The 15,317-nt window shown below is 44.2% G+C and overlaps 1 protein-coding gene across 4 annotated transcripts; it reads left to right on the top strand.

The window, feature by feature from the left end:
• The first annotated feature begins 7,425 nt into the window (after positions 1 to 7,425).
• On the top strand, positions 7,426 to 14,731 carry LOC109463353 (fibrillin-1-like). 4 transcript variants are annotated; one of them, XM_019760129.1, is made up of 14 exons: positions 7,426 to 7,506; positions 9,775 to 10,008; positions 10,331 to 10,485; positions 10,846 to 10,974; positions 11,360 to 11,482; positions 11,590 to 11,712; positions 11,870 to 11,992; positions 12,100 to 12,222; positions 12,351 to 12,473; positions 12,563 to 12,685; positions 12,807 to 12,929; positions 13,149 to 13,371; positions 13,712 to 13,914; positions 14,306 to 14,728. In XM_019760129.1, exons 2-14 carry the CDS (start codon positions 9,821 to 9,823, stop codon positions 14,317 to 14,319), a joined length of 1,773 nt encoding a protein of 590 aa, XP_019615688.1. In that variant the 5' UTR covers positions 7,426 to 7,506; positions 9,775 to 9,820; the 3' UTR covers positions 14,320 to 14,728. The 4 variants fall into 4 exon arrangements, with proteins under 4 accessions (XP_019615688.1, XP_019615696.1, XP_019615710.1 ...); XM_019760137.1 differs by lacking the exons at positions 7,426 to 7,506; positions 12,100 to 12,222 and having other exon boundaries at positions 9,514 to 10,008; positions 14,306 to 14,731; XM_019760151.1 differs by lacking the exons at positions 7,426 to 7,506; positions 12,100 to 12,222; positions 12,351 to 12,473 and having other exon boundaries at positions 9,514 to 10,008; positions 14,306 to 14,731.
• The last annotated feature ends 586 nt before the right edge of the window (positions 14,732 to 15,317 follow it).

Raw genomic sequence — 15,317 nt, 5'->3', positions numbered from 1 at the left:
TAAACTCTAACATTAGTTACACTATTGGTCTCGTTGTTCGTCTTTGTTGTTCTCCTGCCATCCTTGTGTTGAACGTCTGTGGACAATATAAAATACACAATTCTAGTTCATCAGTAGCACCCAAACGATGCATTAGCTGTTAAAGACATGCACTCTTGTAGTTACTTTCATCCCATGCAGACTTGTAACCAGGCTAATAGGCTAATAACTAAACGTTTTCTTAGCAAGGATAGTTGTTTGGCCATGACAATGAAAGTGGCAGTAAGACTTAACTGCTAAAGTGTAAGTGAAGATTAGATTTTCCACCAAAATATGATAGCCGATGATAGCCGATGCATGGTAGCTCCTACGGGTACTTACGAATGGACTACGTACCTTTACTGCTGGCAGAAATAGTTGAGCTTTCCACTGCATCCCCTCACTTTCCACACATAGGTCCTCCTCCACTTCGCCATCGCCACACAGTCGGCACGAGCATAGTTGCGGCCCCTCCAGGGGTGGAAGGACCCGAGGCTGACACCGTTGCTCCAGACGGGTCACTCAGTCCAATCCAGATGTTCCTAACAATGAATTCCTGTAAGAAATTCAATAATACTTTTGTGTCTTTAAATCCGCAGTAAATGACAGCCAGACTTACCTCTTTCCGTTTGCTTTCTGCACCAAATACTGGTGAGTGGCCGAGTCAGGCACGACCACCAGCGTAGCACCACGACTGTCGCAATCACTTTCCGCCGACAGGAATGTTCGCCTGCTTTCCGAGTAGTAGTAGCAGGCACTATTCCAGAACTCAAAGCCTGAAGAGCAAGAAGCTGTAGAACAAAAGGAAGAGGAGTACAGGTAAGATGAGTCAATTGTCTAATGATGAAGGTCTGTCACATTTATGGCCCCTTTTCTAATCGTTGAAAGTTAACTTGGAATCTGTTATCATTCTCTCTTTCATAAGTCTTGGGCAGACGGAAGTTTTCCTGTCAGAGAACCGCAATCCAAATGATTTCATGTTTCATCCTTGAACGTTCATAGACTTACGGTTGTCGCAGCATGTTCCGCTGTACCCAGTGTCTGCACAGTTGCATCTGGGACCATCTGGAGTTCCATGAGGACAATGCCTGTTGCAAGGACTGGTCTCACTGCTGTCTTCGGTACAGGATGAACCACCGCAATATGGAGTTACTGATATTGTCCTGTTTTGAATTGGATACAAAAGTATGATTATGAATAGTTCCGTAACATGTCAATAAACTTAATGGAAATCATTCGTACTGCATGTACTGCTACATTACAACAAAGGTAATATGAGAATAGTCAATAATCTAAGTAATGAGAATATGTATGGTCATTGGATGGTCATTGGATTTTCCCTTTCAGCAACAATCGTACACATAGTATTAAGGCCACATGACATACTTTCATCTGCAAGATGCACTGGTATTTTAAGGGACTAACCTTGTTCTTGTCTGGGTTCCCGTGTTGCCACACGGAGCTGTACAGTTGCCCCAAGAACTCCAGTCACTCCAGCGGCAGTCTCGAGGACAGCAACCGGCATGACAGGACTTGGTCTCCGAGGTGCTGCCATTACATGGTATCCCTCCGCAGTTTGCCGACACAGCTATGCTCCTAGATGGAGTCGTTTGAGGCAATACAGGTAACTGTGAATTCATTCCATTTGTATTTGCTATGTCATTGTCGTCGATGAAGTTTGGTTATGTTTTTATGTTGGTTAAGTTTTCTTATTAGGCTGATGCAGAAATTGACCGTGTGTACAAATCTATCTGCATCTTGAAGGGATGGAATTATACTGTAACAGATGCAACATTGGATGAATATTGTTACTGATTCAAACCTGGATCGTCTCTGGGTTCCGGATCCACAGCTTGCCGAACAAGAGCTCCAGGATCCCCAGGAACCCCACTGGCAGTTCCGAGGACAGCACACCCTGTTGCAAGCTTCCACCTGGCTGCTGGAACCGCTGCATGGAGCACCGCCGCAGTTTTCTGGTGTCCTACCCCTGTATTTTGGTAAGCGATATTATTAATTTGTCTCATAACAACATACTGTTTAATTTAGACATTCTAGTTGATTTGTATGTAACAAATATTACCTGTTGCGTATATTATCCTCAAGAAAAACACTTACTTCTGTAGTTACAGAATGGGAGAAAATAGTATGTTTATCCAGCAATTTCCTCCTTGAATTGTCGATATAGAACGATTTTTTCAACGTGATTACCAGAAACCCAGTTGATGCCCTGACATGTACCTTGATCTAGACCGAGTTCCGCTGCTTCCACAGGTTGCAGTGCATGAACTCCAAGCACTCCAGTCATGCCAGTGGCAGTTTCGGGGACAGCACCTTCTGTTACAGGCAATCGTCTCACGGCTGGGCCCAGTGCACGCCGCTCCACCGCACGCTGCATTCACAGCAATGCCCCTGTCAGAGAAGATGTCTATGGTTACCAAGCGTCTGTATCAAGCTCTAGAGTACAGCACAGGACAGAGAGAGAATATGACATCCTTCCAAGTAAAAACATATTTAACCCCCTTCCCGGTTACTCCAAAGTTTCCATAGAAAAAACAAACAAAATATGAACAAATGTTCATGGCACCTTAATCAAATAGACAGAAATATAGAAAACTATTTTAAGTTACACACAGTATGTTCAGTAAAGCCCCTAGAGAGTTAATAAATAATAATAAACAAAATTATCAAAAACAAGGCTTTCGAATCCAAACTAATAAAGTGGCCGGTTAAACTTCAAAAACAACATCTATCAAAATAGACCGTATCAGTTATTAAAGAATACGAAAACCGGCCGCCAAGGGGACCAAAAGTTTATGAATATTAATTAGAGGACGCCTCAACGCCGGCCGGAGCACAACCAGGCCCCGACAGGAAGCCGTAAAGGAAAATTTAATTGTGACCCTGACAGTCGGCGCACGTTCGGCTTCATGACGCCGGCCGGCGTCTACACCGAGGACAGGCCGAACGGGCGCCGTTTCAAATGTGACCGAAGCTTTAGGTAGTACCCGTCCACACCTGGGTGGAGTGAGGAAATTCGTGTAAAGTGCCTTTCACAAGGGCGTCGGGGCGCGTGTTCAGATATGTCCCGGGTACGACTCGGAATCGAACCCGGGTCTCCCCTCTTCATAGTCGATTGCTCTAACCACTACACCACTCGACGCCACGTAAATAGTACTTGTATTAATAACTAGTATGGAATTACTACTAAGGAATTGCCATTGCGTTCCATGTTATATTGCTCATAGAGGAAAGTTCACTTTAGTTCTGACCTTGCTCTAGTTTGTGTTCCATTATTACCACACGTGGCCGAGCAGGGGCTCCAAGCACTCCAACCACCCCACACACAGTTGACAACGCAGCGGCGGCGGCGGCGGCGTCTAAACCATGCGTTGGACTCATCAGTAAGTAGGATCAACAGCACCGCTATCACAACCACGTATTTGGCCAGCCGAAGGCTCATCTTTGCAGCCTGAAATCGAAGGCAGTAGCGAGGTAGAATGGGGCTAGTACATGCATCAATACATAAATCAAATTATGGCTTGCAATTCTAATATCATGATACATTTCACAAGGAAATGACCTTCGTCAAAAAAGCATGTTCACCTGCAATCATTTTAGGTGTGCCCGCGTATATCATTAAGTTCTGGAACTGCATCACAAAAGGCACGTTTGCCCTTCAGCAAAACAGGCCGTTTGCCTGATTTGAGGCGCGTCTGTAAAAATGGCATTAGTATCCAGCTCACTGCATTACAAAGTTAACTCCACAGTTAATCCTGTATATGACATGATATACTCGGAGAAATATTTAAGCGTTGAGGTGGGAAACAACCTATGACATGAGTGAACAGCAACGCGAAAATAAACATGGATACATCAGTTAGAAAACATTTGCCATCTTCAAAAAAACAGACCTTCTAGCTGGACCAAACCATTTATTAAGACACTAGACATTTCAGGCACGAAAAAAAATCTAAAAATGTTTTAAAAATTAAAAAAATGTGGTAGAAGTAAGCCTGTACGATCAAAACATCTTACGATATCAATTCAAAGATATAACACAATGTTACGCAGAGTAAAGCGTCACAAGGAAATGACCTTCAGCAAAAAGGTGCAGTTACTTGTAATTTTTCCAGATTTCTCTCGCGTATGCATACTATTAGTTTCCTTATTACTGCTTCATACACATCTCCGGCCGATTTCAGGTCGCAAGTTGCTGACAGTTCAGTTTTTTGGCGCGCAGAGAAGGGTCTGAGAAGGGTCTTGAGCACGTTTTCCGTGGATTTTGGCGCTCTCTCCGCGCAGAGAGCGAGCGCGGCGAGAGCGCCGCTAAGTGGAATGGGGCCGTAACTACAAATTGACTACTGCTCTGGCATTGTCTGCACAAAAACGTACCTGTGTCTGATAATGTTGACCGGTGTCAGACGGTGAACCAAAAAGAAGTCACCAGGCTGTGAGCACTAGTGGATCAATATTGCGGTGCTGCACACTGGATAACCGCAACTGCCTGACTTTGTACGCCAATCAGCGCCTTTATATATCCATGTATGCATATCATTATGTGAACAATAGCTTCTCAATGACGTGCACCAATGGGATCGTTTTTCAAGTAAATTATAGTTTATTTTTAAGCTGGATGGTGGCGTTGGGGGGATTCCCTTTCCGCCTGCGGCGACTACGTTCCTACGTGTCATCAAACCACGTCTCTCAGAAGGAAATGACCTTGAAAAAGTATCCTCGACTCTCAACCACACACATTTGCTGAAAAACACATCTTAAACTATGTCAGCATTTCAAGAAATAAAAACGAAGAAGTCAACATAGTCATGTCTGCAACAAAAGTACCGGAGCATTGGGGAGGTAAACATGTTGTCATCCGAGCGACAACTTATGACGTGATAATTTGCCTGAAGCATTCGACAGACGCACAGATGAACAAACTACTGAACTTATCGTAACCGTGCAACGCCATGTCACAACAATGTCCATGTTTGAGAAAGGTGTGAGGCTATATACAAAAGGTTTAACAATTTAAACCTGTGTCAGAACCTGACATGATAAGTCGAGCCCCGTCTGTCAGACCTGATCAGACATGTCATGTGTAATGACCCGAAGCTTGTTAATGTCATCGAGCAGCACGTCGGCAGAACGTACTGCACCTATTTCGGCAGAATGTCTCATATAAGGTTGTATTCGCTCATATAAGGTTAACATTTCGACAGTAGTTTCCAAATGTTATGTCGGAAAGAATATCCTCTGCAACAGGCAAAATTCTGATGCAACGTTGACCAAAAACCCAACGAAAAACGCGAAAATACGGGGTTCTGCGCAGGCGCAGTACATTCTGCCGACGTGCTTCATCGAGCAAGTTTAAGTCAACAGATGACAACAAAGCAAAGCTTCAAGATCTGGGGCTTGGGCTTGGATTAACGCCCCATCTTGTCCTCCCCCCCCCTCTCTCACTCTCTCTCTCTCCGTCTCTCTTTCGCCCTCTCTATCGTTTCCTTGTGATAATTTTCCGCAGGTGCAGTTGTGGGGGTTTCCAGTTCAGTGTCGATTCTTGGAAGACTGAGTTGAAGGACGATGCGTCAGCCTGAGCACTGACATTTCATAATGAGAAAATTGGTTTTGACTCCCTGCCAAAACCCTATCTGTTTGTGCCTGCGTCTAGGGTTCATAAGTCATATTGCAGATAACATCGATACAATTTTCAAGGTTTTACCAATTTTTGTGATATTGTTGCGACCTAGTCTCAAACTCAGAGTACCGGTGGCAAAACACAAATTTGCCACATGAGGATATCATTATATTATGAGATAGGATTGATTCAAATTAAGGTATTAAAAGAATTGCCACTAAATTGACTATAGAATCCCATTTTGTCGCCCTGAAATTGCATTTGGGTTCCTTTAAATTGGAGGTGACGTTAAAGGTACTTAGCCTCACTTCGAAAGAGAGAAAACAAAAATATGCCGACACTTTGCTCACGCATGTGGATTAAATGCACAGACAAAAAATTACAGCATTTCTGTTGGCAACTAGAGTCCCTTCTGGAAACCTCAAAGATAATGACCAGTTTGAAAATCAGTTTGGATATGAGATGAGTCATTGGATTTGTCCCGACAGACCGGTTTTGATAAAGTGTCGGAATGTATACATACGCCACCTAGCGGAATGCAGTCTCAAAACTCTCACCAGAATGCCTATTTCATTCCAGAATGCTGTTTCAGAGGCCGAATCGTTACCATGCTCAATCAAATGAATCATTTACATACGTATAATCCAATATCCGTTTACTTGGTCGTATTGAGGATGCTCTATTAAATATTGGCTATCTATATGTTCGATGTGCCTACGAAATTAGACCACAACTTTTTGCTGAAGTTTTGCTGAAGATCATTTGTGATATTTGCCGACTATGTAGTCTTGCCGACTATGTAGCTGAAGTTTTGCTGCAGATCATAGTGGTATTTGCCGACCCCAGTAGTGGGGTTATGACATCAGCCGGTTTTTAACATGAAGCCACATGGCATTATAAGATAGCCGCCACCACGTGGCGAGTTCCAGATAGCTTTAATCTTCTTCCGCGAGAGAAAGTACTCCGTCCCGCAACGTTAACTCTGGGCATTGATACCAAAATCCTGTCGACCTATCTTCCGTATATGTTCGCCACAATCACTAACTATATTTACGACTGTCAATAGCTCAAGGCATTATTGAAGGGGTCGACCTCGACCTATGCAAGATAAGGTCAAGGATTTTACTCTCCTTGCTACAACTAACAACAACGCATGTCCGTCCCACAATTAGCACAGCGAACTGAGAGACAGAGCCGCTGGCTGTGTGTCACAGAACTTGTTTCTTATTATTCGGTGACGTCCCTTACGCCATGATAAGACCCAGCCTTTAGCCAGGGTTCATTAGCACGAGGTGAATTGTCCAATCACAAAGCACGAATTTCTCTTCTGCTTACATTTTTGTATGTTTATAAAATGAGAACTCTTTTCCCCAGTCTCCACAAGACTAGACAACGTGGGTTCAAAACAGTAAACTTAAGCGACCAGGGGAGTGACGCCACTGTATACTATATAGCTAGTAGAGTTCATTTCGAAGGTTCAAAAGTATAACCTTCCCACGGACGTGCTGACTCTCCTGGCTAATCATCCGCCTTTTTTTGCCCAATTATACTATCCGTACCCTTGTAGGAAGTCCTGGTGGAAACTTTGTGTTTACTGTGAGCCTTGTGAATGAGATAATGAGATGCTGATTGTATGCCCTACTCACATACGAGGTCAAACACTTCCCACCACCTGGCGTCACAGCTCACATGTGACGTCAGCAGCGGTTGGTATGCTGAGAAATTTGTCAACAAGGTCATTATGTAAATCACACAAGACAACACATAACAAGGCGAACGACACAGTGTCTACCAGCCAGTTTGCGCCTTGTTTTGGTACGAAAATCTGAAGGTGGACAGTCTTCTTCGGAAAGGTACGTAGACCCTTTCTAGTTGTGTTTCTGTGTGTCTATCAAGACACTTGGTTTTAGCCGAGTGTCCAGGCTTTCCTAGCTGCCGATTGTTTGAATGATTTTTTTTTTCGCTTGGTAGCTGTATCGGAGGGATAGTAACCAATGTACAGGTACTAGGTACAACAGTATTCCCTCAATATAGCCCTACCAGCAAAGAGAAAACGCCGCTCTCATAGAAACAAGTAGTCCGATAGAAAGGTCCGTGCAGGAGGCTACTCTGTTTTAGAAGATGGTAGTAACATACGTAGGTTTTTAATGCTTTGTGCATTTTCAAATGTTTTGTTTCTTTCCTTGCTTGTTTGTTTGTTTGTTTGTTTGTTTGTTTGTTTACCCTATGACGCTTCGCCTGTATTTGTCCACGGCGAACTTAAACATGGAATGAAAGTCCCCTGTTGTAAGATCGCTGATGGCCTCGCCATGTGCTTTATGGTTCTACAAACGTTCGTGTCCTATACACTAGGCTACTTCCGCTCTGTGACCTCGGCATCAGTAGGACATGGGACACAAACTGCGTGTCACACGTGTTTGCGTCTTTTTAGTCGATATACATACATTTGGATATAGTGATACTGATAGTAAGACCAGTGCTGATGTAAATATGTGTTCTACGTGCCCTTGATCACGTAGTGCGCTTCTGACTAGCCGCGCCACTGCCCCGCCCACAGGTTTGTGGTTTTCACGGTAGCGCAAAGTGTGCTCCTAGAGATTTAACTTGTACACTTGTGTGCGCCTCTAAATCTTTTCCCAGTGCTAAACATACCCTCCGCCCCACTTGTTCGACTCGTTTTGATCTTTAAATTGATATTTTTATGCTCCCAAGACCGCTCCCGGGATCACAAGACCGCATAACTTGCAAGTTGCGCGCACCGATGGCGACTCACTGAGCGCACACATTGTTTCGACCTCCGTGTGGTCTTTAGTAGTTAAACTATGCAGTGAGATCAAATCCGGGTGTCCTTGGTACTTGCGTGCCTTACTTTTGGACCAATATGTTAAGAGTTTATGTCAGGAAGACCACTATTCTCCCTTGGTGTCTTTCTGGCTATGGATACCCTTTATTTACTGAAGAAATGCCAATACTGTCTTTTCCCCATTTAGAAAAAAAGGTCCACTGACTAGCTAGCCTGTCCTTTTTTGGTGTTTTGATGAATATACAAATTCATGTTTTCAGAATTAACTGCAAGTGCTCTAGGGCAGAAGGAAGCGGTAATTAGCGATAAACCCACATAATGACTGTTTTCGACGTGTCCTTGGTTGACGCGATGAGTCACAGGGCGTTCACATTGCAGTTCAATCCGGTTCAACCTCAGATATCAGTACGTTTTTGACACTGAGATTTAATTGTATAATTTTAACTCGTCCTTTTGCCGGCCATGATACAACCAATTGGCCATGGTAGGTTCCGAGGGGGATTTGTCCTACGATGGCCTGGTGGTTGTATGATGACCGATAAAAGGACGAGTTAACAATTATACAAAATCCACCCGCTCAGTCTCAGGCCTGAACAGAAGGCTACGTCACACTTCAGGACTGTCACAGAACAACAGGATGTGCGTCATCAGTCGGTACGGCAAATTGTTGACCCACTCAGCCATGAGAAGTCATTTGTCATTTTCTACAAAAGAAACGCCCGACTATCTCTCTTTCCTCAGTATTTTACTACCACCATTAGGGTTTCAATTCCTGCGCGGGCAAATGAACTCTATGGTGGCCATACTGTCCTGGGCCGATTTGTTCTCCCTATTTAGTAGTAGTAAGCCTTTATTTAAACTCGAAAGCTTGTTCGGTACATACATATGACCGCTTTTCAACAAGGTCGAGGGTGAGGGCGGAGTCACGGATTACAAATCAAACCAAAATATAATACAAAATCAAAACAAAATGCAAATCAAAATATAATACAAAAATAAATAGTAAATCATCAGTCCGTTATCAGTCCAAGTTCCTTATCATACTTCTAAATGTTCCCAATGACTGGGCTGCTCGTACATGTGGTGGCAAGGAGTTCCACACAGTCGCCCCCGAGTACCTCAGTGACCGCCTGTACACTTCCAGTTGGGGCCTCGGTATGATGAGGTTGTCCAATGTGCTCTGTCTGATGGATCTGGAGGCTTCATCTCTATACCGGATGAACACTAGCTAGCTAGATTTTATTTTAGTGTTTTATGAACCCGTGTTGTTAGTCCGGTGGAGAATATCAGAATCCTCGACTTGACAATCGTTCCTCAGGGAATAGAAACAACTACGCGACTACAACAGGCTACAGTCTTCAGAGATGAACCATCGTCGGGCTAACTCCTTGCTCGTCTCCGCGGTGCTGGTAGCCCTTCTGGCGGGAGAGTCGGCTGCGTGGAGGCGCCGGCGCCAAACCTGCTCCCCGATCAACTGTCAGTGGGGTCCGTGGACGTCCTGGTCTTCATGTTCATATCAGTGTGGGGCTTTTGGAACACGGACAAGAACAAGGTACAAGTTGGGATTAATGAGAAATATGTGGTACTTGTGCAGTGTGGGGATCGGTCGAGTTATTTGGGTTTAATACGATATCAGGCATGCTTATTAGCAAGGTCCCGTAGCCCATTTCGGGTCGTAAGGGCAGTTGGCTCTTAATTCACTAGGTCTAAGGCACGGTATTGTAAGGCGGAGCCCATCCCTCTCCTTCCATATCGCATTTACCTCCCCAACCGAAGTCGGGTACCTAGTTTACACCTAAATGGAGTGAGAAAAATCTAAAGTACCTTTTATAGCGAAGTCCAGATAATATTTTCGTTTTCAACAACCCCTGCAGACCCTACAGCCCTGCTGCGTCGTGCGGGGGAGCCGCCTGTAGCGGCAGTAACTCTGAGACGGAGGACTGTAACAGGTTCTGTCCGAACGGGTCTCCGTACCAGGCCGGCTGTGACTGTACCGGCACCGGCTACACAGGGACGTGCTGCGACGTCGGTAGGTAAAGGGTTACTACACCTATTGGTTACAAAACGGCGGTATACAACTTAAGAGAAAAAGTTGAACTTCCAAAAATAATGCTGAGCTCTTGACTTGAGTGGTGCTGTTTCTCGCGGCTATAAGCAGCACTTCAGTTAAGCTCTGATCCTCCTCCTATGTCTGATACGCATTTGAACATAGGCAAATGCTCTTTATATACTACTTAAACAACTGTATAGGTTTTGAAAACTGACAAAAAGTAGTGGATGCTACTGAAAAAGTTTAACAGCTCATAGTACATACTGGTTGTATGCTTACGTTGGCCTCCAAACTCCGGAAGATGTTTGGTCAAGTCCTGCATGTCGTCTCCTTCCACAGATGCTGACGAATGCGCCCTTGGGACAGACATCTGTCACGAACACGCCACCTGTACCAACACACCTGGGAGTTTCACCTGTACTTGTAACGGCGGATACAGCGGAGACGGATATACCTGCAGTCCTAATGGTACGGAAAAAACAATGTAAAATTTTTCCATCATTCCAGGCAACAGCACAATTGCAATTTCAATGCAAAGCATGGTAAATCAGTCATCCAGAACTTTGACTTTATCTATCCTGAACTGAGATGAAGCATTATGCTTTTTTCAAGTACATGTAGCTAGCACGCTATGGCATACATTTCAGGCCAAATCGTATTATTGTCAATAAGCGTGTGTCAATAAGTGAGTTTATGCTTCAAGCTATCCTCGGCCACTTCCTGAACTTCATCCACCAAATAACGAACGCAGTCCTTCATATAATTCCCAAAACTGCGGTCCCCATTTATTAATGTCCCAAACGTTGACGTGAGAAATACGACTGTGACATGAATCCATTTCACACATCTGCAGAGGTAGACGAATGCGCCCTAGGAACACACACCTGCCATGCAGCTGCCACCTGTACCAACACACCTGGCAGCTTCACCTGTGCTTGCAACTCTGGATACACTGGCGATGGAAACACTTGCACAGGTATGACTGACATCCAAAATAACCTAAGATACATGTAGTTTACTATGAAATTAACACTGTTGTAATGAGCTGTCATCAAACATAACTCCCTCCTTCAACATGTACAGACAACGACGAGTGCACCTTGGGGACTGCCAGCTGTCATGAACACGCCACCTGTACTAACACACCTGGCGGCTTTACCTGTGATTGTAACGGAGGATACACTGGCGATGGAAGCACTTGTACCGGTAAGTTTGACCAAATGTCATCGGCAAATGTTTTACTTCTATATCTAATAACTCTCTGTCGAAGATATCAAATCACAAAAATACTTGGATGTAAGGTGGAGCCTCTAATATAAGTTAAACCAGATACAAATTGTAAGCAACCTCGCTCTTGCTACAGATGTCAACGAATGTGACGAAGGAACAGACACCTGTGACGAACATGCCACATGTACCAACACACCTGGCAGCTTCACCTGTGCCTGTAACGGAGGATTCACTGGAGATGGATTCACCTGTACAGGTAACGCTGACATCCGCAATAACCCAAGATACATGTAATTTGTGATGAAACTGTAACATTGTTGTTATGAATTGTCATCAAAGATGACCCTCTCCTTATTTCAACAGACAACGACGAGTGCACCCTGGGGACAGACACCTGTCATGCAGCTGCCACCTGTACCAACACACCTGGCAGCTTCACCTGTACGTGTAACGGAGGATACACTGGCGATGGAAACATCTGTACAGGTATGCTGGACCAAATGTTACCTTACCGCCGAAATTGTCAGGTCAATGTGACCATGGTGCGAGGTTCTATTCATTTATCTTGATTAACATTGTTGCCCACTAAACCAAGATTGATTTCCCTTCCGCAGACATCGACGAATGTGCAGAAGGAACAGACACCTGTGACGAAGACGCCACCTGTACCAACACACCTGGCAGTTTCACCTGTGCTTGTAACGGAGGATACACTGGCGATGGAAATACTTGCACAGGTATGACTGACATCTACTTATCGCAAGGTATGATGTACCAACATTTTTGTAAAGAGCTGTCCTCAAATATGCCCCCCCTCTTTCAACAGACAACGACGAGTGCGCCCTGGGGACTGACACCTGCCATGCAGCTGCCACCTGTACCAACACACCTGGCAGCTTCACCTGTGCTTGTGACTCGGGATACAATGGCGATGGAAACACCTGTACAGGTATGATTGAAACATTTCTATCTTGCAAATGAAATAACGTAATCATTGTGTAAGGTTATATTTGATCCAGAGCAACATTGAAAAGTTGGACACTGAATCCATGATCCCTTTTCTTCCGCAGACATCGACGAGTGTGCAGAAGGAACAGACACCTGTGACGAACATGCCACCTGTACCAACACACCTGGGAGTTACACCTGTGCCTGTGACGACCCTTACACTGGAGGTGGATACAGTTGTACCGGTATGACATTTGAATGACATTAGTTTGGATGACATTTGAGTCCAGTGACGACGATGTTATGTCACCGCCTACCATCAAAATCGTTCGATGGCAGTGTGATAGCTCCGTTAGTATCCTCTCGAGCACTAGTAATTGGATGAGAGCCGAGGATAAAGTATAGTAAAAGAGTTCAGTTCAAAGCAGCCATATTTTACTATTCCTATATTCTCCTTTGTACAGTATCGTGCTCGGACCTCTACCCAGGCCTTCACCCTGCCGGAAATTTCGGGGAGTTCCGGGGCCAGTGCTTCTGGTCTTCCTCCCATAGAAACCCGAAGCTAGACTACACCGCAGCCCGGCAGGCGTGCGGGCTGTACGGGGGCACGCTAGCGATGATCAAGGATGATGCAACACAAAGGTTTCTCAAGAACCACTTGAAAGGCACAAGCGGCAGAACTCAAAGGTAAATCAGACGATCTGGGAACAGCTTTACCAGCAGACTCCATTCAAGTATGGCTTCTATGACGAAGCAAGGAAAGGCTGAAGGGCATTCATTCCCTGTGTGTGCGTGTGTGTGTGTGTGTGTGTGTTTCTGTGTGTGTGTTTCTGTGTGTGTGTTTCTGTGTGTGTGTTTCTGTGTCTGTCTGTGTCTGTGTGTCTGCCTTTCTGTCTGCCTGTCTGCCTGTCTGTCTGTCTGTATGTATGTATGTATGTATGTATGTATGTTACAGTTACTATGTATGTATGTCTGCCTTCCTGTATCTGTGTATTCCGGGGTGATCTCTCAGACTGCCTTGTTCCAGGAACTACTGGATCGGTCTGGATGACCTGAACAGTGAGCGCTCCTTCCTGTGGAACGACGGGAGCCCGCTGGGATCGTACCGCAGGTTCCGGTCCAGCGCCCCGCACAGGATCCGGGACTGCGTGGTGCTGTGGAGGACCGCCCGACTGGCACACTGGGACATCAAGAGCTGCGACTTGACCATGGCCTACATCTGTCAACTGGGTGAGCATGACTTATCATATACATTGTACATAGAGATTAAAAACAACCACCAGGAGTAACAGGGGCAGCCTCCGTGTGTATCAAACATAATACTAAATCATTTACTTTTTCAAGGACATTATACTCATAAACATAAAGTATCTTGAGTATTGAGTTAATCATAATGCTGAGTATTGAGCTAATGATATTACAGTGAAACGATATCTTATGTTTTGGCCTCAGAAGCCACATGAGGTCACACGCCCCACATGATGAATGAGCACACACTGATAGTCATTTTCAATTGCGAAGGGCTATTAAAAGGAATATGAAGATATCCATGATATGTCTTGAAATTAAGCTAACATTAAAGGTTCTTTTTTTTTCTAACGAGCATATCTACCTTTGTCAGCTGGTGGCTCTTAAGACGACCAACGGTGACATCAGCCTCACACTGGCGTGACGTCTTCAGTAAGAAGACAGACACCATTTCATCAGCAACGTAATTTTAATTATTATAGCATAAAGAAGATGCAGTCTTTTAATCCCCATCAGCTTTCATAAGAGTATTCAGTTGAATATAATCTTGTCAAAATAAATCTGGATTAGATGCATTAGAGATGCATTATTCGTATCTGTTAGAATATTTCTTTCATAAACATATTGTCTACCCTAAAGCTTGCAGTGTTTTATCCCGTAGATCAGAATTTAATCATCATGATTCATAACGTACCAAGAGCAAGCAAAAAAAAATGTTTTTGTAACAATCCTTTTGACATCATGGAGCACAATATACTAGAAGCAAGCAATAAAATATGATTTTTTTTTTAAAGCGTTGACACCATGCCGTCCTCTTGATTCATAGACTGGGACATCTATCTATAGCGTACATCTATCTATATCTTATCTAAAGATTTGAAATAATGTCAGGTGAGCCAATCCACATCGCTAGGAGGCGCAGCTGACTTGTATGATCAAGCTTGATGTTCCCCTGGCGATAAAGATGAGAAAGTCAGGAAAAAACCTTTAAAGAGGTCCACTCCAAATTCCACCAGGATTGTTCTTTTCTTTGTTGATCTAAATGTTATTTAACCAACCATGGTTGATTGTGTGTAAACAGTCAATATAACAATAGTATCAATATAATGATATCTGCTGTAAGATGTTTATATAGTTCAACCTGGAACTAAACTCCTGCCTGAACGTTGTACGTGCAGAAGTGAACGCGGCACGAGCTTTAGAGTGACTAATGGTGCAAGGGTCGTGACTACTGACCGGCAATAATGTGATAGGGAACATGTCTTGTATAAATCTGTTCTATTTCGTACTGCTGTAGATTGTTTTCGCTCTTCCAAGGGTACATCTAGTACACACAAACACCGTATACTATCTCAATCAACGTTAGAAAATCCTGTTCACAAGAT

This window comes from Branchiostoma belcheri, unplaced genomic scaffold (assembly GCF_001625305.1).
Source record: "Branchiostoma belcheri isolate BF01 breed outbred unplaced genomic scaffold, Haploidv18h27 scaffold1, whole genome shotgun sequence".
In the NCBI taxonomy this organism is placed as follows: Eukaryota; Metazoa; Chordata; class Leptocardii; order Amphioxiformes; family Branchiostomatidae; genus Branchiostoma; species Branchiostoma belcheri.
The sequence above is the reverse complement of the archived record's forward strand: the minus strand, read 5'-3'. Positions and strand labels throughout refer to the sequence as shown.

What these genes read in the sequence shown, in the direction of transcription:
- LOC109463353 (XM_019760129.1), top strand. Translation starts at nt 9,821, where the DNA reads ATGAACCATCGTCGGGCTAACTCCTTGCTCGTCTCCGCGGTGCTGGTA. An exon ending in CGATGGAAATACTTGCACAG is followed by an intron (nt 12,474 to 12,562) that starts GTATGACTGACA and finishes CTCTTTCAACAG; the next exon opens with ACAACGACGAGTGCGCCCTG. An exon ending in AGGTGGATACAGTTGTACCG is followed by an intron (nt 12,930 to 13,148) that starts GTATGACATTTG and finishes TCCTTTGTACAG; the next exon opens with TATCGTGCTCGGACCTCTAC.